General features: G+C 43.6%; 1 protein-coding gene across 1 annotated transcript in view; it reads left to right on the top strand.

The window, feature by feature from the left end:
• The window catches only part of ANOS1 (anosmin 1), a 189,383-nt gene that overhangs the window by 30,389 nt on the left and 132,211 nt on the right, over positions 1 to 26,783 (top strand). The window contains exon 2 of the mRNA XM_043570790.1: positions 5,853 to 5,900. Coding sequence (XP_043426725.1) covers positions 5,853 to 5,900 — 48 coding nt within the window. The remainder of the gene's footprint in view (positions 1 to 5,852; positions 5,901 to 26,783) is intronic.

Here is a 26,783-nt window from a genome sequence, read left to right as displayed (position 1 = left end):
TGAAAGGCCATCGAATAACTGAGAGTGATCCATAACATTAGAAAGAGATCCTACTTACGAACAAAGTATAAACACAAAGCTCTCTTTTTTTTCCTATCCTTTGAAGTAGATTTTTTTAAAGTTTATTTATTTTGAGAGCGACAAGAGCACAAGCAGGGGGGAAGGGGAGACGGAGGGAGAGGGGAGAGAGAGAGAGAGAGAGAGAGAGAGAGAGAGAGAGAAAGAAAGAATCCCAACCAAGCTCCACACTCTGAGCATGGAGCCCTATGCGGGGCTTGAACTCATGAACCGTGAGATAATGACCCAAGCTGAAGTCACATGCTTAACTGGCACCCAGTAGATTTTATTTTTTAGAGTAGTTTCAGGTTCACAGCAAAACTGAGTAGGAAGTACAGAGATCTGTAGACTGCGTGCTCCCACATATGAATAGCCTGTCCTATGATGAACATCCCTCACCTGAGTGGCTCATTTGGTTAAGGGTCTGACTCTCAATCTTGGCTCAGGTCATGACCTCACAGTTCGTGAGTTTGAGCCCCACATCAGGCTCTGCCCTGATGGTGTGGAGCCTGCTTGGGGTTCTGTCTCTCCTTCTCTCTGCCCCTCCTGTGCTTGTGCTCTCTCTCAAAATAACAATAAAAATAAAAAAATAGTTCAAGCCACATAAATGCCTCATCCAATGTCCTTCTGTTATGTTATCTTTTAGCTGCTGTGGAATGTGTGAGAAAGTTCCAAGTATGTTAACAGTAGAAAAGCACATCCTTATGGTAACAAATGAAATTAAGTATATTATTCCATGGTTCAAATTAATAGGAAATTATTCTGGATTAAAGTGAATTCCTAAATTTTAATCCATGCCTTCATTTTATTTTTTATTTTTTAAAAAATTCTATTTATTTACATAATCTCTACACCCAGTGTGGGGCTTGAACTCACAACCCTGAGATTAAGAGTCACAGGTTCTTCTGACTAAGTCAGTCAGGCTCCCCTCAATGTTTTCATTTTAAAAAACTTAACAATGAGGGGTCCCTGGGTGGCTCAGTCAATTAAGCATCTGACTTTTGACTTTGGCTCAGATCATAATCTCACAGTTGTGAGATTGAGCCCGGTCAGGCCCTGCATGGAGCTGACAATGGAGCTTGCTTCAGATTCATTCTCTCTCTCTCTCTCTCTCTCTCTCTCTCTCTCTCTCTCTCTCGGGCTCATTCGGTTAAGTGACAGACTTTGGCTCAGGTCAGGATCTCAGGGTTTGTGGGTTCAAGCTCCACATCAGGCTGGCTACTGTCAGCACAGAGCCCGATGTAGGGCTTGAACCCATGAACCCTGAGATCCTGACCTGAGCAGATCCTTAACTGACGGAGCCACCCAAGCGCCCCCAAAAACTTGTGTTTAATATAAGAACAAAATGGTTAACTGAAAGTCACAGTTTGTAGGGTCGAATGGTAAATGTTTGGTCCATAGTGGGTTTTCTGGGATAGTTTCAATTTCAAATGTTCCATACTGCTGTTGGCCAATGGCTTAGTGCTATGTTTCTGAAATGGAAAATTGATTAGTCCTTGTTCCACACCTACACTTGGTTATGTTAAGGAAAATATGTGGGATCTGTTCTCATTCTCTTTTCTTTTTTCAAATGGTTGTATCTCGATAGCTAGTTTTCATTTATCTTTATCCTTGTGGGTTGTCTTTGAGGGAACGAAGTGTTTTCTTTACCTGAAGCTTTTGAAGAATTATTTTTCTTTAAGGAGAAAAAAAATCAAAAGGCTAGAAGAGACTTTGAAAATGTCATTGAAATAATGTCTGGGTGCAGTTGAGTGAACTTATATAAACTCTTTGAAAGTTGGATTGACTAGCATTCATGTTTGATCTAGTTAAACCAATAAAATACAGGATGTAATCTTTATATAATTACCAAAGTCCTGCTTGTCTGATCCTACCTGGAGGTTACAATAATGATTCAACAGGCAAACGCCTTTCTTGTCTGATGTACTTTGACTCTTTATCTTTGCTGGCTTTAACCCAGAACAAGACTTGATTGCCAATACTGTATTTTATTTTTGTTGTCAAGTGGCTTAACTGGGGAAGGCTATTGTAATCTGACTAAGAACTTCCCCTGGGGCGGGTTGTTGAAAACTACTGGATTCTTGTATTTTTCCATTACTCTCCTGCTCAAAGAGCATCACAGGTAAGCAATGTAGGTGGATGGTAGTGTGTGTGCACCTGGCTGAAACACAGTAGCTGGAGTTAAATCAGGGGTTTACCCACATCCTTGATGCTATTAGGCAGGATTTTTAGATGTTCTTTGTAGAGATAAATAGAATGCCAAAGGCTGATTGATAAAGGCAAAAGCACAGAACAGCTGCAAAACCTTTACATGGGCGGGGGGGGGGGGGGGGTTGTTTTAAGAAAAACAGGAAACTTAAAACACCAAAAGGAAATGTAGAGACACATATCTATGTGTGTGCATGTTTGTGTGTGTGTATAGAAAATTTTTTCATGGAGCAAACCTCATGCATAAAGTCAAAAGGCCAACGATCACTGGAAAATTTCTACAACACCTATTATAGACAAATGATTATTCAATCTAATTGGCCCTCGTAGCTGCTACAATGGCTATCGTTAAGGATTCAGAAAAGAAATGGTAAAATGCACAGACTGTTCACTCTAAAGGAAATACAAATGGCTGAAGGAAATTAAACCAAAAAGAATACCATTGCCCAGTCATCATATTGGCAAACATGGCAGGATTGTTACCATCCAAGGAGAAAAACATGATGGGCTGCCTCTTCTGAGCCTCACTAATAAGATTGCATTGGGTTATACAGAGGAACTGGGAGATTTTAAGTACAGGATTACTCCCCGACTCCTGAAAACAATAATCGTGGCAAACAAAGTAACGTCAATCATAATGGACTTTTTTTCTGACCTCTAACTCCGTGCCAAACATTTTGCTCAATACTTTATGTGGATTATAATTTTAATCTTCTTAAGCATTCTAGGACATACTGTCTTCAGTGACAAAAAAAAACTATTACGACCAAAATGATCTTTCATGCTTGCTTGCTATTGCCCCAAATATTTCTGTATATAATGATAGTTTTTCATTTTGTGATTAGTGGGAAATTTTGCTTAAAATGAAAATGCCTTGGTTGAGGAAATGCATTGATGTTAATTCCCCCCGAATGTAAACAGCTTAGCAGATAGGCTCTGTGACTATTAGTTTCTCTGTAATTTTGACAGGTGTATGAGCCAATACCATGGGGAGCACTGGGTTTCCGCATGGTGCCAGGCACTAGAGGATGCATTTGCTGGGCAGCCAAAGGCAGTCTTTGCTGGAGTTTTGGTGTTTTGTTGTTGAGGTCTGGCCATTTTATCTATAGTCAAAGGAAACAAAAGGAAACTAGTCAAGGTGTTGTAGGTACACGACTTGTCCAATCCTCTCCTTTTTTTTTTTTAACCCTCTGACATGTACTACATAACACATTTTATTTCCAGCAATAAGTCCAAATCCACTGTAATCTGCGTTCTATCTATTTACCCAACCACCCCTCCTATTCTCTGCTTCAACCCCTCAATCTGATCTGCTTCTGGAATGTACGATACTCAGGACCATCCCAACCAATTCATTCCCGTCCTTCCAAGGTTCTGAGTCTGGAGATTTCCTTCAAAATGCTTCATAAAAGTCACCCTTTGTTTAGCTGAACCTTTACCCATTGTGGTGTGACAACTGTGTTTAACCATTTGCTTCATGAATGTGGATATTTTACTTGGCTTCCCAGTTTCTTGACTTTAAAAATGGGTAAATGAAGTTTATGTCATTACATGGGATGCTTGGGGAGGCTGAATATGGCAAACACCAAAGCAAGTGCCTGCTGTGTAGATGTGGTCATTAGTACGATAGTACCATTTATTGATAATAATCCTGTCAAAGGCATATTACCCCATTGGTGTTACCGTATCAGCCAGGCAGCAGTTGCCATGCTGACTTTGCAGCCCCAGTGTCTCTCACGTGACCTTTGATGGAAGCCGTCTCTGTGAGAATCAGGAGCTGGTCCATTTGCTGGTGTGAAGCATTGAAGCAAAGAGGAAAGAGGAAGCGCTGTGTCTGGGACCACAGTCTAGTTTGGGAGCTGACTTAAATAAAAGACCTATATCCTAAGACAAGAGAGGATGGGGTACATACTTCTCTCCAGAGCAGCCCAGCAAATGCAGAAGCAGTGAAGACACCCTTAGGTTCTCCAGAGGTCCTCCCCATCTATCCAGGAAAAGAAAGACTTAGAAGGGACCGGGGTGGAAGCTGGGCCGGGTCAGTAGGAGGACGGGTAGGTTGATCTTAGTTTAGCTGAAACTGGAGGTACATTCTGGGATCTGGGGATATAAGGCTGCCGAAGAGAGTTAGGGCCATGTGATAGATGTAACAGCTAAAGCTTTAACGTGGGGCTGAGGCCATTTAGCACGATGATCCGAGCCTAGTGGAGGAAACTTTCTGATCCTATACAGATGAGATTGACTCAGTAGGAATCCTATATTAAGAACATATACTATTGGACATAAGATATATTGAGACAGATTATTGGGAGCAGAAGAGAAAAATGTGGTATATCCGTACAATGGGATTGGACAATAAAAAGGAATGACGTATGGTTTTTGTGGCAATGCAGACAGAGCAAAAATACCATACCGTTTAGCAAAATGTAAAACATGATGCCCAGTGAAAGAATCCAGACGCAAAAGGCCACATGTTGTATAATCCCTTTTCCATGAGGTTTCCAGAATCAGTCCGTAGAAAAGGAAAGTAGGTGAGTGGTTGCCAGGGGCTGGAGGGAGGGAGATGGCGGAGCGAGTGCTAAGGGATACATGTTTCTTTCTGGGCTGGTGAAAATGTTCCAAAAACAGATAGTGGTGATGGTTGCACAGCCTTCTGAATATACCTTTTAGTATTTAGAGCATACTTTTTACTAAAGACCGCTGGTTTCTATACTTTAAAACAGTGTGCTTTCTGTGTATACATTATATCTCCATGAGCTTGTTATAAAAGGATTTTTAAGAAGATATATTGATTTTTTCTCTGAACTGAGCGCCAGTGTAATACTAATCTATGAATAGAATATGATGTTGTCAAAATTCAAAGTTTAGAGATTCAGACAGAGGAAATGGACTTACTTGATGCCATACCCAACCGTGAACTTCCAAGAGCTGGAGGCCACGACATCTAAATTATGGGGTGGTTGGTTTTACTATCCCTACCAGCTACCCCAGCCTAACACACACTCATGTAACCTATCCGAGCCAAAGGAGGAGTCGTGACCAAGATGTCAGTCATGTGGAGTAAGAGATTTCCCAGCAGGAATGCTAACGTTAGAGACAGTAAACCATAGTCCTAATCTTTGTTCTGTACCGAGTGAATATCAGGCCGTGCTAACTGGCGTGTGGGTATTATTTCATTTCCTTATGCCAGTGACCTCACGCGTGGCATATGGTTATGTCTTACAGATGGATCAGTTGAGGTACACGGATAGTAAATCCCTTGTCCCCCGTCACACATCCAGTGACAGGGAAAGAGAAGGCTTTTCAGTGAGGTCTGACTCCCAGGCAGCCAGCAGGAGACATGGCTCAGACACTTTTCCTTTTAGGCAGCTTGAAATCCTCATTAATTTATATGTCTTTGTTTCTATCATGGGGTCAAGGCCAAAATTGGACTTACATTAGAAGTGCACTTTCTATTTTAGGAAGAGAGAACGATAGGAGGGCAAAAACGGGTCTTTTGTTAATGACAATATTGAAAAATGAAATTCACACTATGTAGCCATGAGTTAGAAAATTATTGAATGAGCCAATACTTCTTTTTCTTTTTGCAGAACAACGGTTCCCTGGTTTGGTGTCAGAATCACAAGCAGTGTTCTAAGGTATGTTCCCTACAACTGTATCCGTGTTGTTAAAAGCGTTTAATTTTGGAATGATTGTACAGTCACAGGAAGTGGCAAAGACAGCAGAGAAGGTACGTGTACTGTTCGTCCATTCCCCACCAAATGCTTACGCTTTCCATGTTTGTAGAACACCATTAGAAGCAGAGAACCGACACGGGTGCAATGTATGTATATCTGTCTGTGACGTTTCATCACGTGCAAATTCAGTTCAATCAAGATACCTGTGGCGGTTCTTCTGTATGTCGCCTTATTTCTCTGTTTGTACCTTTTTCAATCCAAATAAATTTTAAGGAGAAAACATCTTCGGGTTGGAACCAGAAGGTTTACTGCATCCTACCTACCCTTACGTGATTTTGTACGTAGTTTGATTTGCAGGAATTTGCGATACTGTCACTCATAAGAAATGCACAGTTGGTCATTCAGATGACCAAAATATACTTTCCATATATTTGATCTTTCTCTACGGTTCTTGGCTCACAGCTCCCAAAACCTTGGAATTTTCTGAGCAGTAAGAGCAATGGTAACGTCTTTTGTTATATTTGGTCTCTTGTCCTCAGTTTCTAGAATCCCTTCAGAGCTCTACAGGTGAATGGGTGTCCACCCCTTACCATCATAACGACCCCTGGCCATCACAGTGGGGTTTATGTGAATGAGGTGACTTTTGGAACACGTCTGAGGATGGGGGCTCATTGCTAGGGGAACCCACTCTGAATAGAAGGTTGGAACTTCCAGCACCCCTGCCCCTGATTGCCAGGGAGGGGAGAGGGCTGGAGGCTGAATCAACCATCAACTGCCAATGATTTAATCAATTTTGCTTAGGTTAGGAAGCCTCCATTTAAAAGCAAAAACAAGAAAAGAGGGTGTTCGGAGAGCTTGCAGTCTGGTAAACACGTGCAGATGTAGATTTGGGGACAGGTGATGTACCCGGAACATCATCGTCATTTCCCTGTGCGTTGCTTTGGGCTTCGGTTCCATCTGGCTGTTCCTGAGTTAACATCTGTTTATAATAAACCCGTCTAAACTGATTAATTACTAGTAAGTAAAGTGATTCTCATGTGTCCTGGTGAGCCGCCCCGGCAAATGAATGGAAACCAATGAGAGGATCAATTGGACCCTCCCATCTACACCAGCTCAGTCAGAAGCACAGGTGACAAGGGGACTTGCCAGGTTGGCATCAAAATGGGTGTGGGGGCATGGAGGAGGGGTTGGGGAGCAGCCTCCTGGGACTGAGCCCTTAACTGGTACAATCTCATACTGTCGCCAGGTACATGGTTTCAGAATTGAGTTAAATTGTAGGACACTCAGCTGATGTGGGAACGTTGGTGAACGGCTGGGGTAAACTGTCCCCCGACCATCCACACGCAGGTTGGAATTGGTTGCCGAACATTTAGAATTGCTGGTTAGTTTGATCCTTTAAATTCAAAAGTGTCTTCTCCATTTTTGAATATTCCTTCCTGCACACACACACTCTGAAGTTGCCATTCATACATTTCATAGCATACATTTTACCTCAATCCCAAAACATTGCAAATTAAGAAAAAAAAAGAATATATATGTATTTGTAATATGTAGTATATAAATGAGTAAAGTTTACTACTGGCTAAAAATATTGGCAACTTTGGGATCATAATAGCGTTTGACGAAATTTATGTCATAAACATTACTATTAGACCGAAAATTGAAACAGTCCTTTATTGTATGACTAAAATTTTATCTGAGCCATACATAATACTGAAATAGCATATTTATGAGGAACATGATTATTTTGAGAGGTCTTTCAAACACATATCTCACAGTAAATGATTGTAGCATAATATTCCTAAGCCAAGAACTTTATTATAATGATAACATTCCAACATCCATGCACACATTATATCATGGGATACATGTGACTATCACTCAAGATAGAACAGAATTCTTAGGTGAATGTGAAATAATCTGGTGAAAATAAGCTTTGCTTAGCTCTGACTTGCTAAATCTTGGGCAGAAATGACATGTCTGGTTTGGGCACTGTTCCTCTTTTTATGTAATAACATAAACATTTGTTCTGAGAAGACATTTTCTGGTGTCTATTATATTAATTGTTCTTTAGTTGGAATGTTGGGTAACTTGTTTATGTCACGATTGCAGGTAAGTATGTGTGTATATAAACATAGAGAGGAAGAGAGAGAGAGATGATGCCATGATGCTGATAAAGTCTCCTAAGTACTGCTTTTGTCCAGTTTTATATTAGTTGAGTATTACACGAATTGCCAGCATTCTCTCATTTAAGCTACCCCTTTTTTCCCTATTACGTTAAAAAAAAGTAGTTCTTTTTTACACCTTTCAAAGAAATTTGAATGGAAAAGTTCATTTCAACTCTTTTTTCTTTTAAGTATCCTAATTAAACACCCTTCGCCCTGCCGGGACAGCAGGTTGTTAAACCATATCTTGTTATCGAATGATCAAGGCTGACACGAGAGACTGAATTTCACAAGCAGAGAAATCAATTCCTTTTTGCCTGAAAGCAAGAATGCATTAATAAGTCACAGCTAACCCCACCAGCAACTTTGGAATATAGTACAAAGCTGACATAAGTTTAAGGGTTGTCTTTAGTCTGAATCTTTGGGAATGAATCTTACATATTAATCACAGTCTATCTCCTTTGGAAATTTTCACCACTGGGCACATTTGCAGATAATTACAGTTTGCATTTCTTTTGAGATTTGTGGAGCCTATGTAGTCTTTTCCTCTTAATCTTTAGGTTAATGAGGTAAATGGTGAGTGATAGTAACTCCATTTTACAAATGGGAAAATTCAAGCACATACATATTTGATGACAGTCCTGGAATCACTCACCAAAGGGGTAGACATGTTCCAAAGTTTAGAACGCTGCCTTCTGCATCGTGCTAACAGAAAGGAACAACTTCAAAACCTATTTTGAACAAATACTGGGACTGAAGAGTAAGAAATAACACCCAGAAGTAATGATGATAGACAAGGTTTACATAATGTTTTATAGAAACCACACGTGCTCATCATTTCTGCTTACCGTCTGCAAATATGGGGTCTTCCTCCGATCTCACTGCCCCCACCCCTGCCCCTGGTCCGTGTGCCATCATCTCTTGCCTGGACCAATCCATGAACTTCCTGTTGTGTCTCCCAGCCTCCTCTTTTGCCTCCGTGTAGTCCCCACAGGGCTGCTGGAAAGACCCTCTACACGTATACGCTGAGTCATGCTGCTGTGTACCTCACACCTTCTGATCTCTCTCCATCTTGCTCAGACCAAAACATTGGCCCTGTGTCTCCAACTCTCTCCAACTTCATCTCCTCCTACTTTACAGCCCTTCGCGGTTGCTCTCCTCTCCCCACAGAGCCCTCCTTCCTCAGAGAGACACCCAGTTCACCCCCACCCCTCATTCCCATCTCAGCCTTGCCTCCCCAGATCACCCCCGCCATTTACATGCTTCATTTACACCCTAACGTGGCACCATGGAGTTATTCCTTTATCTCTCAGAGTCTGTCTCCTTCACCAGAAAGTAAGCAGCCACTATGTATGAATGAATGAAACCTGTACATTACATTTTGTCCTTCCTCAAAGTACATCTTTACTGCATTACATTTAGGAGAAAAGTAATATGTAATCCATTTTGCATATGTACGAGTTTGCAAGATTGATTATTGTCCATTTGGAAAATCTACAGCTTTGCCCTGTACTCTGTTCTCCATAATGACATCAGCACTATGAACTCAGACTCCTAGATAATATAGAGTAGTGACTCATTCATTGTCCATTGTAGGACATTGTAGGCTTAGGTAGTAGTTCTCAGCCTGGGGCGATCTTGCTCCCAAGGGGACATTTGGCAATGGCTGGAGATAGTTTTCTTTGTCACAACTGATGGTGGAAAGCCACAGGCATCTGGTGGGTGGAGGTCAGGGATGCTGAAAAACAGCATACAGCACACAGCACAGCCCTGTACAGCCGGAGTCATCTGGTCTAAGTGTCAGAAACGCCGAGACTGAGAACCCTGCTCTGTGCATTTTGGCAATTATAAAAAATTTTTTTTTCAACGTTTATTTATTTTTGGGACAGAGAGAGACAGAGCATGAACGGGGGAGGGTCAGAGAGAGAGGGAGACACAGAATCGGAAACAGGCTCTAGGCTCTGAGCCATCAGCCCAGAGCCTGACGCGGGGCTCGAACTCCCGGACCGCGAGATCGTGACCTGGCTGAAGTCGGACGCTTAACCGACTGCGCCACCCAGGCGCCCCTGCAATTATAAAAGACACTAAGAACACAGCTCTCTTCTCAGCATATTCTTATATGGCGGAAAACAAGAGTGGAATTTACTAGGCATGTGGTACGTGTGGAGCCCCGTCAGGGGCTTGTTACGTACAGGAATTGTAATTCTCATGAAATACTCTCTAATGTAGGCAGGTGGATTGCTCTTTACCTCCTAATCCACTTTCTCCTCTACTAACCCAAACCTAGTTCTTCACCTGAGCACATTATCACCTAGAATTAATCGTCTACATTTCCCAAAGCTTTTTTGCTGCTAAGTTATTAAAAGCCTATTCAATGCAATTGGAATGATCGTGAAGGACTTTTGAAATGCCTCTCTATAGGAAACTGATTTAGCTAGAAAATGCACTCCTGGCTGTTCCCCTTCTCTGTCCTCTACTGCTTAGGATGCAGACCGATGGTAGGGGCTCCTGCAGCCGTCTTGGTCCATGAGTTACCTTGACGATGGAGGCCAGTGTGAGAATAACCAATAAGAAAGACAGAGGGTATCTGGGTCTTTGATGCCATGGAGTCCCCATTATAAGTCTTAGACTTCTTAAATTATTTACACATGAAAGAAAATTTTCTATGTTACTTAAGTCACTGTTTTTACTTTTTTGTTGTTGTCCTGTGAAGATGGACCTGAATCAGTGAACCTGATCTTGACTCTGTAATTGGCATGACCATCTCTGTTTCACGGATGCTTAGGAAGTTTGCATGATCTTTGTATAATGTCACTCAGCTACTAAGTACTGGCAAGTACCAGAGATGGGATTTGAACTGGGTTCTGATGGAGTCAGAAGCCAGTAGTTTTCCCATCGTGTTCTCCACACATTTTAAGTATCATAGAACCTTACAAAAATTACAAAAGATCTTTTGCCCATTGTAGAAGTTGATGCCCCTGGGGCGTTTGGTTTCCCCCAGACCACTTCTATAGCTATTATGAAATGTATAACTTCCTGGAAACATTGTGGCCCAACTCTAGGGAAAGAATAATGTTTTCTCCTTCTCTCTCTTCAATCTCCATTGTCCAATGGGAAATCAAGAAGAGGCTGTTTAAAGATGACCCGTTCTACTGGTTCAGCTTCATTCCGCAAATGCCTGGAGAAATGGATTTCTTAGAAATTCTTCCATTAAGGTGATTCCTCACACTGAGAAAACACGTAGCTCAGAGGAACACGGGTACTCCAAAATAAACTGTTTGCAAAATTGACACCTGAACTAAGTGTCAGTTTAGGATGATAAGGGGCAAAACTTTTAAAATATACCAAATCTACCAAAATGATGCCTTTTAGAATAACTTATTTTCAGGACTTCACTTTTAGTAATAACTAAATATTAAGATCATCTGTTTCTTTTTTTTTAATGTTTTTTTTTTTTATCTTGAGAGAGAGAAAGTGCACTCGTGACCATGGGAGGGACAGAGAGGGAGAGAGAATCGCAAGGGGGCTCTGTGCAGATCTGGGGCTCGATCTCACGAACCATGAAATCGTGTTCTGAGCCAAAATCAAGAGTCAGGCACTCAACCAACTAAGCCACATAGGCACCCCAAGGTTGTACTTTTTAAAAATGTTAATTAATTAATTAACTAATTTAGAGAGAGAGAGAGTGTACATGCATGCATGTGACCACAAGGGGCAGAGAGAGAGAGAGAGAGAGACAGAAAATCCCAAGCAAACTCTGCACTCTCAGCTCAGAGCCTGATGTGGGGCCCGATTTCATGAACCATGAGATCATGCTTTGAGCCAAAATAGAGTCAGATGCTCACCTCACTGAGCCACACGGGCACCCCAAGATCTTCTAATTAAGATAGTAAACATATGCCTTTGGCATAAAACCGAAAGGCATTTTTCTATTCTATCTAAATCTTTGTAACCCATTTTTATCTAAATGTTTTAATCTAAGCAGTCCTAAATACTTTTTGGAATGAAACATTAGTGGGGTGGTATAAAAACGTAATAAAATGTCCTAATAAAATGTTTAGTTTTGACAATGTACATTATTTTAAGAACTTCTTTTAATTAAATCTGTCGCTTAACACATTATTCTATACCAAATGTAATGTAAATTTCCTAATTTTTCCCATATAACACAATGGGATGGCTTGTTCAGGTTTTTCACTTATGTTTTTATTTTATTTTATTTTATTTAAAATTTTTTTATTATTTTTTATTTTATCTTATTTTTGAGAGAGAGAGAGAGAGAGAGAGAGAGAGAGCGAGCGAGCATGAGCAGAGGGAAAGGCCAAGGAGAAGAGACACAGAATCCGATGCAGGGTCCAGGCTCTAAGCTGTCAGCCCAGAGCCGAATGCAGGCTCAAACTCGCGAACCGTGAGGTCATGACCTGACCCGAAGTCGGACGCTTAACCGACTTAGCCACCCAGGCAGCCCTGTTTTTATTTTAACATTCTCTTTACATTTCATTTACTTGTTCTAATAGAGTTTGATGATTTGAGTTTCAACAAATACTCACTGAATTGTTCTGTGTCCCAGGCCCTCATGATTAAGTAATACAACAGCACGTTTGGTCTTTGCCGTTACTTTTTACTGTTTTGGCTTCTTGAGCAAATCCCCTTTTTAAAAATCTTACTTCATTCCTTTGAAAAAATTAGCCCGGGATCCCTTAAGAGTCCCCAGTATTGCAATGACCCACCTTTCCCACTTTCTCCTTACTCACCCGCTGGAGCACTTGTGCACTTCGAGGATCCGTCCTTCCTTTGCTCTTTGCTGATCCCGTAATTCTTTTCCAATTCTAGCTCTCCTCCCTTTCTACCACTCTGGGGTTCCCCTGAACTCATCCGTTAATTGGTTATTGTATAAGTGAGCGTGGCCCTCTCAGATTCTGCTCACCCCCCCCCACCCCCAAGGTTTTTCACAACCTGTAAGTCATTCACGACTCACCTGGATGGCAATATTTGCGAAAGACAGAAGTGTTTGAAGGAGACCCCAGCTTCTGGATGTTTATGGTAAGAGTTAGATGGGTGGGTGGAGGTGAGGGAATGTGAGTGATGTGGACCATTGGGATTGCTCTTTTTGGAAGGATGGAGAGAAGAATTCTGAAGCTAGAAGCCTTTAAGGAATATTCCAATGTAACTCTTTCACAGTGCAGTTGAGAACTCTGATCCTAAAGTGAGACTTATCCTGCCCAAGGCGACCTCCATAAGTGGAGGATTCTAGTTCCACCCCCAGACCTGCAGGGAGGAGACAAGGGCAGGAGTTCAGTCTTCAGTGGCCGGTGATTTAATCGATCCCACCTATGTAGTAAACCCTTCGTAAAAACGCAGAAGGAGGGCTTTGGAGGGCTCCAGGTTGGTGAACACAGCCAGGTGCTGAGAAAGCAGTGCCCTTGGTGAGGGTATGGAAGCCCCATGCTTCTCTTCCATCTGGCTGTTCCTGAGTTATGTGCCAAATGATAACCTGATGATGTTGTCAGTAACACGTTTCTCTGAGTGCTGTGAGCCATTCTAGGAAATTGCTTGAATTCAAGGAATGGGAGGTGTGGAAATGTCTGATTTCCAGCTAGTGGTCAGAAGCACAGATGACAAGCTGAAGTGGTGAGAGGAAAGCATCCTTCTAGGACTGAGCCTTTGACTGTGGGAACTGATGGCATCTCCAGGTAGATAGTGTGAGGATGGAGCAGACTTGTTCGTTGGTGTGGGGAAGCTTATTCTTCACACACACACACACACACACACACACACACACACACACACACACACACACACTGTAATTAGCGTCTAGTACTTTATGCCAGGGTCGGCAAATCACAGTAACTATTTTCATCTCTGTAGCTCTGTAGCTCGCAAGGTCTCTGTGGCAACGATCAGCCTGCCGTTGCCGCGTGAAATCGGCGATAGAGAATACATAAACAAATGAGTGTGGCTGTGTTCCAATAAAACTTTATTTATGGACGCTGAAATTTGAATCTCATGTAATTTTCACATGTCATGCAACTTGATTTTTTCCTAACCATTTAAAAATGTAAAAACAATTCTTAGCTCACCAGCTGTACAAAAACAGGTGCCAGGCCATTGGTGAGAGTTCGCCAGTCTGTTCTATGGCATTGCATTAACTTGTGCAAAACCAAACTTCAACAAAACAATAAAATGCATTCTTCCCTCAATACAAAGACGCATCTTGATGTATTCAAACTCAAACAAGAGTGGACAGTTTCTAACATCATTTGTGGAACATTGTTGGTTGGTGTGTGAGGATTTTTGAATGGATGCGTTATAGACAATAGTAAGAAAACGTCAAAGAAATCACAATTTTTGGAAAACCCACTGTTGGAATGGGATTATTCGAGCCAGGAAAAATTGTGAAGGACTTCAAAATGAGCAAAACAAAAACGACTCAGAATGAGTGTCTTGGGTTAGTCCCTTCCAAGTTATCTCCAGTGTTCATTGTCTCTGAGCTATTTTCTTAGTCTGCAAATGGTAGAAAGCTGATAATAATGCAGATGATTCTTGTCCATGGAAATGCAAATGGATTGTGGCCAGTGGAATGCAATTGATGCTCCTCCATGAATAGACCATTTTGCATCTATTTGTTAATCCGTTCCAGTAAGTCTTGTTGCATGTGAATATATTTATATATTTCTTGGATTTCTCCTTTGAACCAAACGTAACCTATTACTGGTCCTTGCACTATATCATGGGTTCAATCTGATCTTTGACACGTGTTCATTTTATGTTTGCATGAGTGTCATCCACTTTATAAAAGATTTATCCTTTGCCATGATGCTCTGCTACCTTGTAGGGAGGCATAGCACTGTTGATGACAACCCACCTATCTGTGAGGAGCCTGGGGCCTCATCCTTCTCCTTTTGGGTGCTATAACTCACGCACTCCACTTGCTTCCCATTTGGTTTTGAGGAGATGTGTTGAAAAGCAGTAATTTAGGGCCCAGCCTTGGTGCCTTGGCAGGCTGCTTTGATCACCGTGGGAGTTTGGTTCTTACAAGGGCTACAACTCCAAATTCTGAGTCCTCTTCCAGGTTTATTCAGAGCCAGATTTTGAGGTGAGGGGTATTGGTTTTACTTGTATGAACATCTGGACAGCTTCATTTGACATCTGCGAAATTTACTGGATAAGGGTCAAACCTCTGAAATAGAATGGAATGTGACTGTTGAAGGTTTTTGTTTTGTGTTAGATGCTTTCTATCATTTACATGATAATGATTGTGAATCCATAAAGCTGAAGGAAAACATATCTTAAGGAGAAAAGTGAAAAGTCAGACACACGTGGACAGTCTCTGTGTCCAAAAATCTAAGACCAAAGTTGAACATTGTTTACTTCTTTGCAACTCTAATAAATAGTGGATGAAAACGTTTAAAGTCTATGGTAATACTGATATTCATATAGTTTTCCCCAACTTTATACATTCAACTTCAAGGACAAAGTTGATGTGCAGTGAGTTATCAGTTATCTACATACTGATGTCTCTTGGGAATTGCCAAATATTTCATAGGCAAAGCCACCAGTGACACTGATTGCCAAAGAAGTGTATGTTTATAACCATGGAAGGAATAGCTTCTTGTAGAAAACTTCCCAAGTGGTATGATGAATTCCCTTTGTTGTACCCGTGGTCTCTCCATCAGTAAAGATCATGACACTGTTTCTCAGGAGAAAGTAAATAGGATATCATGATCTGAGAAGAGAAGACAGAAATTCCTTAAAGCAGTGGTGGAATTAAAATTTGCATGGAATGCATATGAGAAGAAATTGTTGGGTGTGTGAAGGTTGGACTGGTGTGGTTTTGACAAAGCCGTCTGTACCTACATCATATTAGCATGGGTCATGAAGATTGTTGAATTGCCTGACGGTCCTATCACATCATGCCAGAGAATGGCATGATTTTAGGTCCCCAAAGATGAACCCTGGTCCTGAGCGCTTACCAAGAGATGAAGCCTCTTTCAAGGGAGCCCTGAGTCCTTGAACTTTACGGTGTAAATGCAGATGGAAATCAAATGAGCAGCGGGCTGGGGTCAGGACTATTTGTGAAACGTCATTCTCCGGTACGCTGTCCAGTGTCCCTCTGCAGGAACGCGCAAAGGGATATCATCTGTGATGCAAAGTCAGAGGGGGAAACAAGAGAGAGAAAGGTGAGAGAATCTGAAGCAGACAAAAGCAAAAATAACTTATAAATGGGGTAGCTAAGCATCTAGTGCGACAACTTCATTTCTTAGATGGTGAGGAAGGCCTGCTGAGATGTGTGAGAAGGGCTGAAGGCTTCCAGCCGGGAGAATGCAGGTGGGTCCAGGAGTTAATGGTTGAAACAATTAGAGGTTTGTGCCCCCTTCCCTCCGCCCCAGCCTCCTGGAATGCACGTCCCCAGTTCGAATTGCAGCCTCCAGCTTTGAAGGCAGCCTGAACTGGTGTCGCTGATTTGCTTCTCCTCGTATGTCATTCTTATGGTAAGTGTGTTCTCCCCTCGTGCTGGGAACTTTTATCAAACATATTAGTGTGCTTTTGGGTGATCATTAGCCTGCAGTAGCTGGAACATTCCAGGGTTTTTTTTTCTTATCCTAGAAACTGGCCTGAAAGAACACACAGAGCTCCCTGCTAGGCTCAGAGCACAATCAATATGTAAGGAAAAGAACGGGTTCTTATTTAGATTTAAATCCAACATGTGACATGTTAATCGCCCAACGTGTTTCTGATTTTCCGTATTATTTTTTATGGGTGTGAAACACTCTTCCACCTGCTGTAAACTTCAAAGCCGAGACCTGCGGAAGGAAAAATCACCTCCATGTAAGTCTTCATTGTCACCCTTGCCTACTCTTTCGGGCTATTAATTTCTCCTCTCGTCCGATGAAAGAAGATGCCAGCGAAAGCTCTTAACTTGGTTTGCGATTGAAGAAGGGTTCCCGAAAGCTGGTGTTAGCAAGGGATTCTGTTTGAACATATGAAAAACATCTCAGTCAGGATGCATTACATGGTGATTATGGTCTGACAGATGTGTTCAAGTTGTAATGTATTCATCAGAAGGCTCACGGAGCACGGATGAGTGCCGATTGCTTGAAGATGTTGGGGTTTGATTTGGCAGCTGGCAGAGAGCACCTATGTGGACTGAAGGTTGGGGAGTGTTAGGTTTTAGAAAGGAGACCACATTGACTTTCAGTGGCTGGGTGTGCAAATTTGGGCTCTATCTGTCGGTGATCCTTGACATGAAGATCAAGTCTAGTTGTATTTACCTATTCACACACAGGATTTCCTCTCAGACATCTGAGTTACGCTGGTGCATAATCTTCCTTGGGCACATGATTTCTTTATGTTTTTAAGAGAACAATCATTACAAGAAAATAAATGTAGGTTTTATTTTTATGTATTTAAAAAAATTTTTTTTAACATTTTTTAAATTTAATTTTGAGACAGAGAGAGCATGAACGGGGTGGGTCAGAGAGAGAGGGAGACACAGAATCCGAAACAGGCTCCAGGCTCTGAGCTGTCCACACAGAGCCTGACACGGGGCTCGAACTCACTGGCTGCGAGATCGTGACCTGAGCTGAAGTCGGACACTTAGCCGACTGAGCCACCCAGGCGCCCCTATTTTTATGTATTTTTTAAAGTATATTTACCTTCTTAAGTAATAATCTCTACACCCAACGTGGGGCTCAAACTCACGACCCCAATATCGGGAGTCATGTGCTCTGCTGACTGAGCCAGCCAGGCCCCCAAAGTCTCGGTTTTGACTTTAACTCTCTTGAAATCTGTTTTTGCTAGCTGAGTGAACAAGGACACTATCTAACTTGCCTGGAAAAGTATAGGCTACCGACTGCAAACTAATTTTCCTTTCTCAAAAGTTCTTATACCTCTTTGATTCAGAAGAACTTCCATCGCCCTATAAATAAATAAATATACCTTGGTATATTCCTGCTGCAGCTAGGTTGGGTCAGAGAACCCCCTTGTTGAGATTGCTCAAAACATGATGTTCTTTGGGTGGTTTGAAGGGCGTATGTGTGTAATGGCTAAGCCCGAGATTTGTTTTTTCCATTTAATTCTTGTGGCCATGCTATCGGGGATACACTACTGAGGTTATGCCTTCTATTTTCTGGGTTGAAGGAGAAAATAATTTTTTTCTAAGGATCTTTGTCAAGCACTCCCTTTACCTTCCATGCATGTCTACACAGAGGCCATATTACCTTTTTCCTCAGGCAAACATCTTTGTTAGGATCTTTTATTTTTGCAGGGGATACTGGAGCTAACAGAAGGTCTCCTGGCCATGACGTGGCAGTGACATGTTAACAAAGCCGCCATACCCCTGACACTTGCCCAGGGGCAGGGTATCAAACTCTCTGTAGCCTCATGGTACCAGGGGTCACCAGGGAGAAGCATGATTTATATGTGTCCGGGGCGTATATAGTTTCCAGATGCTGTGCAACCTTTGTCTTGATTCCAAAACTATACTTTGTACCTTTGCCACCTCAAAATTGTCCTTTAGCCAGTGGTTTTCATGGAATGCACGTTGCTGCTAGCAACATGTATAGTATTGTTAGAAGCTGTCCCACAAGCCCAGCCTTTGGGACTACCCTGAGGAACTTGGGGGCTTTGGGCTGTTATTCCCTGCCATCCTTAGAAGGAAGCTTGAGGCAGCCTTCCTTGTGTTGGCATTATTAGTACTAATGATGTTTCCCCAGAAACAGGTAGATGTTGTTGTTGTTTTTTCCTCCTATGGGTACTGTGTTCCTTAACCAACAGTGTTTTCCCCTTGAATTGGCTGTTTGGAAGCTAAAGCATAAATAAAAGGAGCTATCTTTGACAAGGGTACTGAAATTAATCTCATGCGATTTGGAAACTAGCGTTATCCCTGACTCCACCTGCTTGTTTATCGTCTCTGTTTTTATTGCCCTTCATCTCTTTTCTCTCACATGCCTAAGATTGGTTTATGGATCTCGGTCAGTTGTTTCGCACTGCCTTTAATGGGGCGCCTGGGTGGCTCAGTCTTAAGCGGCCGACTTCGGCTCAGGTCATGATCTCGCGGTCCGTGAGTTCAAGCCCCGCGTCGGGCTCTGTGCTGACAGCTCAGAGCCTGGAGCCTGTTTCGGATTCTGTGTCTCCCTCTCTCTCTGACCCACCCCGTTCATGCTCTGTCTCTCTCTGTCTCAAAAGTAAAATAAAACATTAAAAAAAAAAATTAAAAAAAAAAAGAGTGAGAAAGGCCAGGGGCACCTGGGTGGCTCGGTCGGTTAAGTGTCCAACTTCGGCTCAGGTCATGATCTCACGGCTCGTGAGTTCGAGCCCCACGTCGGGCTCTGTGCTGACAGCTCAGAGCCTGGAGCCTACTTCAGATTCTGTGTCTCCCTGTGTCTCTCTACCCCTCCTCTGCTCATGCTCTGTCTCAAAAATAAATAAACATTAAAAAAATTTTTTTAAAAAGAGTGAGAAAGGCCAGTGATAAGTTTATAAACTCATGAAATAACAAATAACAAAAAGTTGCCGTATTGTGGCTGAAACCGTGCCTGGTGAGTTTCCTCTGGTTTCCTGGACTATTCCATCCACGATTTTGTGGTTAGCCCAGATGAGTTGACAAGACATCTGTATTCAAGGCAACGGTCTTCTCGCTGGGTCGTGATGATTATGGCATCATACTTGGAAGGGAGCAGTGGCTGCCTCTGGTCAGTTAGGTAATGGCTGTAACTGGGCAAAAGAAACAAAAAAGTGCAGTTTCAATGATGAGCCCAGGGGGAGTGCAGTATAAACGTGTTCTGATGGGAAATGAGGTAAGTGGAGCAAAGGTGGAAAGCTTTTGTTTGTGTGCACCCTTTGGAACCAAAGGGCTTTGGCCCGTCTTCACAGATCTTAAGTCATAAATAGCAGAGGTCAAAGAATAGTCTTTAAAGCTACACAATAAAGAAAGGACCTCTCTCCACTGGGTCTTTTCAGCGCGTAGCTACCAATGTGGGCGAGTTCATTTTCCATTTGTGTGGAGGAAAAAAATGACTTAAAGTGTGCACTTTGTAAAGATGTCTTTCTTTCTCATTCTCTCTGTCTGTCCCTCTCCCATTTCTGTTAATAGTAGTGGTAATGGTTTGTGTTGGTCTCTATGAAGCACTTTCTCAGTCTGCCGTCGGCTTTGGGAGCCCATATTGAAACTTTTAAGCATAGAGCAACACATGTAGATAAACTGGGTTTTCAACTTCTTCAACTACAGTGGAAAGTGCAGTCAAGTGACTGTGGGAATCACGATGTGATTTTCATTCCACCAATAGCTCCGCCCCTGTCCTCGTATCTCTTCACGCTGTGAGACAACCTGCGGATGAGGCAGGGAAGAACAGGAGAGATTTGCTGGTGGTTAGAAAAATGGGATTACATGGCATCGCCGTATTGAACGACATGCATTTCAAGTGATTACAAATGCGTGATGCCGCACCAGGTTCTGCAGAAGGAACACTGTTCCCAGGAAGGGCTGTGAAAGCCGCTGGGGCCAAGATCAGCGTGCGCCGTGCAAGCAAAGATCATTTTGAGAAGTCGGGCCGCCCGCAGATGCGGCCGATTCAGCCTTTTGCAGACTTTCCTGGCGGGCAGCATTGTTGAGTGCAAGGGAAGCCGTCCAGCGCCTCCTCGGGGACACAGCTCGGAACCCAGCTCGTCCTGGGCTCTGCTTGCTGATGAAGGTGGGGCTTTGAGGGCCGTGCAGCTCCCAGTTCTCACAGCTGAAAGGTTGAACTTGGGTGGTTGCAGATCAATGAGCTGCGTTTCCCAAGAGAAACTGCACAATGGCCCCGGGACCATTAAGCTGTGAAGATTCATGCCTTCGTGTTTGGGAGTGTGTGTTCAGCAACTTTTCCTTGGGGAGGGGAGGGGAGGGGAGGGGGGCATGTGAGCCGTGGCTTTTTACATCCAACTGTATGCACATTTTCCCTTTTTGTACGGGGAAATAATGCCTGCACTAAGGATAACCCTCCCCTCCTCCTAAATCCTTCCACAAAAAGATACTTATTAAGGCTGGCATTCTGAAGAACTAAATGCTTCTTTAACTTTGCTTTATCTGCTTCAATGAGCACAGTGTACGGAGTCCGGGGAATTCACATTACGGCCGCGAGCGGCCCTCCCTATTCTCTAGGGCTCTTTGGGCACAGAAATAATCCCTTCCTAGGATCCTTTGAGAAAGCAACTCAACTATGCAGGCTAATCAACTGTAAATCGTGGCCAACTCGAAAGTATTGCATGAGGTAGCATCGAAGAGTGTTCCGATCGCCAAAAAGGCCTGTTGCTCAGTCTCTTTAAAGACAGACGGTGCTTCCAACACCCAGGACGGACTCGAGGCGAATACGTTTATTTGCTGTATTTTAAAGCTGAGGAGTACTGCTCCCTCCTGACCCCTTCTTCCCTTTTGTCCTGCGCATGCTGTGTCTGTTTCCCTGTTTCGTTTGTCGTTTTGAGACAAAAAGACAATGAAACTCCTTACAACTTTTGTTTTCCAAGTGGTAATGGAGAATATATAAGGAGGAGTGAACTCCGATGCAATGTTAAATTACATACACGGGGAAGGTTTCCTGGGTTGCTTCTAAAGGCATTTTCTGCCCAATCCTGGTGTAGTATTTGACAAGAAAAAACCCATCCGGGCTGGGAGAGACGCATCTCCACGCGCGTGTGCTCCCATGCTGAAACGCCCGATGTTCTAATGTTTGGTGTCGTTCTGCTGAAAGGCTGTGTCTCGATCTGGACTAAGAGAGGACTAAGACAGGACTGCATTCTCCTTGGCTTGCAGGATAATGTCAGTAATGCATTTATAATAGCACAAATCCAATGTTAAGCAAAGACTAGAATTTTGAAGCTTCTCTTTCTGAATCGTGGAAATCTAACAAATGGGACCTTGGCATTTGCTCCCTGATATTTGGAAGGCAGAGTGAGAAGTCCGTTTTTAGCCAGGGACGTGTCCCTTCCTTACCTGCTTTGTTCTTGGTATACCTTCATCTGTACACACACAAACAGCTGTGATAGTTCTCTCCCGAGTGGTGGGTACAGCTCCATACTGGTCGCTCCTGCTTGACGGTCCTATAGAAACTCCTGCAGTTACCGTGTCCTAATTTAAACCCATTTCTTCCACTGTTTGTGTGAGGGGTGGTGAGTGGCATCGTGGAGGGTCTGGGCTTTGGGTTTCTGGGCTGATGGTGTAACTCACAAGCTCCGTGACCTGGGCTGAGTTGCTTGTTTGCCATCCCTACACTTATCTCTCTCCCTGGGTTTTCAGTATTAAGTAAAAACGTGAATATTCACTCATGAGTGAAACGTTTCAAAATCCTGGGGCACCTGAGTGGCTCAGTCGGTTAAGCCTCCGACTCTTTTTTAAAAAAAATTTTTTTTTAACGTTTATTTATTTTTGAGACAGGGAGAGACAGAGCATGAATGGAGGAGGGTCAGAGAGAGAGGGAGACACAGAATCTGAAACGGGCTCCAGGCTCTGAGCTGTCAGCACAGAGCCCGACGCGGGGCTCCAACTCACGGACTGCGAGATCATGACCTGAGCCAGAGTCGGGCGCTTAACCGACTGAGCCACCCAGGCGCCCCAAGCCTCTGACTCTTGAATTCGGCTCAGGTCATGATCTCACAGTTTGTGACGTGAGTTTGAGCCGCGCCTTGGGCTCTTGTGCCCATAGTGCAGAGCCTGCTTGGGACTCTCTCTTCCCTCTCTCTCTGCCCCTCCCCAGCTCACGCTTTTCCTCTCTCTCTCAAAATAAGTAAAGAAACATTTAAAAAAAAAACCCTCCAAATCCTTCTTAGTGCCTTCTTCTTCCTTCCCCTTATGTCCATCCTCTTGAACAGTTTTCACACGCGTCTCTCGGACTATGTGGCCATCCCCTCTGCTGGAGCTCAAGCATGGCTTGGTCCCTGAAATATACTATTTTGAACAAACGTATCAATTAAGAGCAAGAAAAAGAAAATTTGTTATTTATCTTTACATATCCCTTCCTTCATGTTCTTCCTTCCTTTATGTAGACTGGAGTTTCTGACCTGTGTTATTTTTCTTCTCCCAGGAGAGCTTTTTAACATTGCTTGCAAGGCGGGTCTATTGGCAACAGATTCCTTCACTTTTCGTTTGTCTGAGCAAGTCTTTATTTCTTCTTCACTTTTGAAAGATAATTTCACAGGTACAGATTTCTAGTTGGTGTTTCCTACCCCTGTACTACTTAAATGTTTCTTCCCACTCTTCCTGGTGGCACTGTTTCTGAGGAGAAGCTGGGTGTATTCTTATCTGCATTCCTCTATAGGTATTTTTTCCCCCTCCAGATATTTTGGTTTTTTTTTTTAAGTTTATTTATTTATTTTGAGAGAGAGAACTATTCTGAATGGGGGGAGGGGCAGAGAGAAAGAGCCAGAGAGAGAATCCCAAGCAGGCTCCACACTGTCAGCGCAGAGCCCAATGCGGGGCTTTAACCCACGAACTGGGGGCGCCTGGGTGGCGCAGTCGGTTAGGCGTCCAACTTCAGCCAGGTCACGATCTCGCAGTCCGTGAGTTCAAGCCCCGCATCAGGCTCTGGGCTGATGGCTCGGAGCCTGGAGCCTGTTTCCGATTCTGTGTCTCCCTCTCTCTTTGCCCCTCCCCCGTTCATGCTCTGTCTCTCTCTGTCCCCCAAAAAATAAATAAACGTTGAAAAAAAAATTTTAACCCACGAACCGCGAGATCATGACCTGAGCTGAACCCAAGAGTTGGATGCTTAACTGCCTGACGTGCGCCCCTCAGGACTTATCTTTAATCTTTGGTTTTCGGTAATTTGAAAGTGATGTGCCAAGGAATGGTGTTTTGTCCTGCCTGTTGTTCCCCGAGCTTCTTGGGTCTGTAGTTTAGAGTCTGGTAGGATTCTTGACTCAGCTGTGTTCTTACCCATGAGTAAGCCCCTCACGAAGGCCTTCTTCCTCTCTGTCCCCAGGTTTCGTTTGGTTTGTTTTATTTTATGCTCTATCGCTAGCAGGATCCCTTTTTGATTCCTTCGTGGGATTTTCATCTCTGTCCCGACACTGCCTTTCTGTCTGTCCTTGCGTGTTCTCCACTTTTTCTGCTAGAGCCCTTAGCATATGAATCATAGTTGTTTTAAATTCTCGGTGTGATAATTCCCGCATCCCTGCCATGTCTGGTTCTGACGCTTGTGTTTCCTGTTCAGATTGTGTTTTTTTGCCTTTCCGTACGCCCTGTAATTTCCTCTGGAAAGCCAGAGGTGACGTAGCAGGTAAAAGGGACTGCTGGAAACCGGCCTTGAGTAACATGGTGGAGAGGTGCGTGCAGAGGGCAAGTGTCCTGCAGCTTATGATTGGTTCTCAGTGTTTTAGAGCCTGTGCCTCTGGGCTGTGAACCTCACAAGACCCTCACCCCCTTCAGGTATGAGGGAATGGCTAAGGCCAGTTGGCACTGGGTATCTCTCTTCCCCACATCCGTTAGGTCCTGATAAGACTCTAGCAGGCTAGGGTCTGCCTGACTGGTGTCCCTGAAGGCAGGCCCGCTGGGAAGAGACCCCCCCCCCCCCCCCCGGCAGATTTCAAAGTGGCTCGTTTTCCGCCCCACCTGCCAGAATCTTGCAGGGGATTTTCCTCCACTATTTGCTGTGGTGATCTGGTTGAGCTCTTGGAGGTGAATCTCACAATATCGTGGGGCCCTTTATTACCAGACTTTTTAACTCACTGAGCCTCCAGCCATCTGCCGGTTACAGACCAGGTCTGCCGCCACCGAGGTGGAGTGGTGACTTTCACATTCTTTTTTTTTTTTTTTTAATTTTTTTTTTTCAACGTTTATTTATTTTTGGGACAGAGCGAGACAGAGCATGAATGGGGGAGGGGCAGAGAGAGAGGGAGACACAGAATCGGAAACAGGCTCCAGGCTCTGAGCCATCAGCCCACAGCCTGACGCGGGGCTCGAACTCACAGGCCGCGAGATCGTGACCTGGCTGAAGTCGGACGCTTAACCGACTGCGCCACCCAGGCGCCCCGACTTTCACATTCTTTACGTGTGGAGCCGAGAGCCGGCTGCGTCCATTCCGTGGCTTGCTGTTGTCAAAGTCGTCTTTTCCGCTAACGGCCGATGTAACGTCTGTCTTATGTGCAGCCTGCCCCGACCTTTATATTTCTTTAGTCCTGGGACCAACTAGTCAGTCTCTCCCATGTGCGAAGGAGATATCTCCATTCCCTTCATCATCTGTCTTGTAGTTTGTTTCTGTGTGTTTGCAGGTGGAACCTCATTACCTTCACCCCCTCTTTATTACACTTTGTTTCACAGCCCACTTTACATTGGCTAGGCTTTAATTATAGGCCATCTGTGTGCCCGACCCAAACCTCCTGGAGGGTTAAGTGGGACGAGGGGATGGGATGTAGATAGGATATAAATTTAGTAGTCTGAATCAGAATTCTTAAGTTCTGTGCTCTCAGAAGGCCCCTGTGATCAGTAGGATTCTCTCGTGGCCGTAACGTACACGAGGGGCAATGTGACATTTTTATGACTTCTAGATTCCTCCTGAAATGTGTTGATAGCAACTTTCCCTTGATCTTCACTTATGAAGTTAATATCTATCATTCGGTTAAGATTTATAGTTTGCAGACATTGTCACATAAATGAATACCATTTGGCTTTCAGAGCATCTTCCCGAGAAGGGAAGGGAAAGTATTAACTTTCTTTGGCTGTTGTGCAGGATACGATGTAGACAGTAGGCTCCTGCAGGTCCCGTGGCTAAGGAGATGTGAGGACAGTAAAACAGACCCCAGTGTCCTTGGCAACTTTGAAAGAGGGGTCTGGAGGAGCCTGGATGACAGGAGCCTGACTTCATGTTAGCTGAGGAAAACGTGGAAAGGGAAAAATTTGATTCAGGGTATGGTGACCCCTTCTTTTGGTACTTAGGCTGTAAAGAGAAGAGAATAAAGAGGGAAGTCAGGAATGTGAGAGGCTGGAGAATGTCTCCACCAATAGATTTTTGCTGTATTCTCTTGAATGCTTGTGAGAAAATATCCCTCTTCACACGGCACTAGTTTGTAATGATACTGTTTTTCGTTGCCCCATATAGAATGGCTAGGTGGGGAGACTTGTGTAGGGAGGAAACTTTTTCCTCTCCCCTGTTAGGGTCTTTAGCTTGGCCTGCTGGTTAGAACTTGGCATTGATGCTGGTTTTGAGGCAGGGGTGGGGAAAAAAAAAAAAAAGGAAGACCCTTGGGAGGATCTGAAAACATTTGCTCCAAGGTGGTACTTTCCACAAGTCACTGCACAGCCCAGAAGCCAAGCAAAGTCACAGAGCTCAGAGTGACGTCAGTGGGACTGGGAGGTGTATACAGTTATGGTCATGGACCATCCTGTTCTAGAAAGGGGATTTGGAATCAGCATGCAGTCTGCCTCACTTGGAAAATCACGTAGAATGATGGAAGATTTTTTTTTGAAGTTTCTTTATTTTGAGAGAGAGCAAGTGAGTGAGAGCACATGTGATGGGGGAGGGGCAGAGAGACAGAATCCCAAGCAGGCTCCGCACTGTCAGCACAGAACCCGACGTGGGGCTTGAACTCAAGAACCGTGAGATCATGGCCTGAGCAGAAATCAATAGTCGAACACTTAACTGACTAAGCCACCCAGGCGCCCCTAGAATGATGGAAGATTGGTTTTAATCATTGGGCATTTTTCAGATCTGCA

The sequence above is a fragment of the Prionailurus bengalensis genome, chromosome X (genome assembly GCF_016509475.1).
Source record: "Prionailurus bengalensis isolate Pbe53 chromosome X, Fcat_Pben_1.1_paternal_pri, whole genome shotgun sequence".
In the NCBI taxonomy this organism is placed as follows: Eukaryota; Metazoa; Chordata; class Mammalia; order Carnivora; family Felidae; genus Prionailurus; species Prionailurus bengalensis.
The sequence above is the reverse complement of the archived record's forward strand: the minus strand, read 5'-3'. Positions and strand labels throughout refer to the sequence as shown.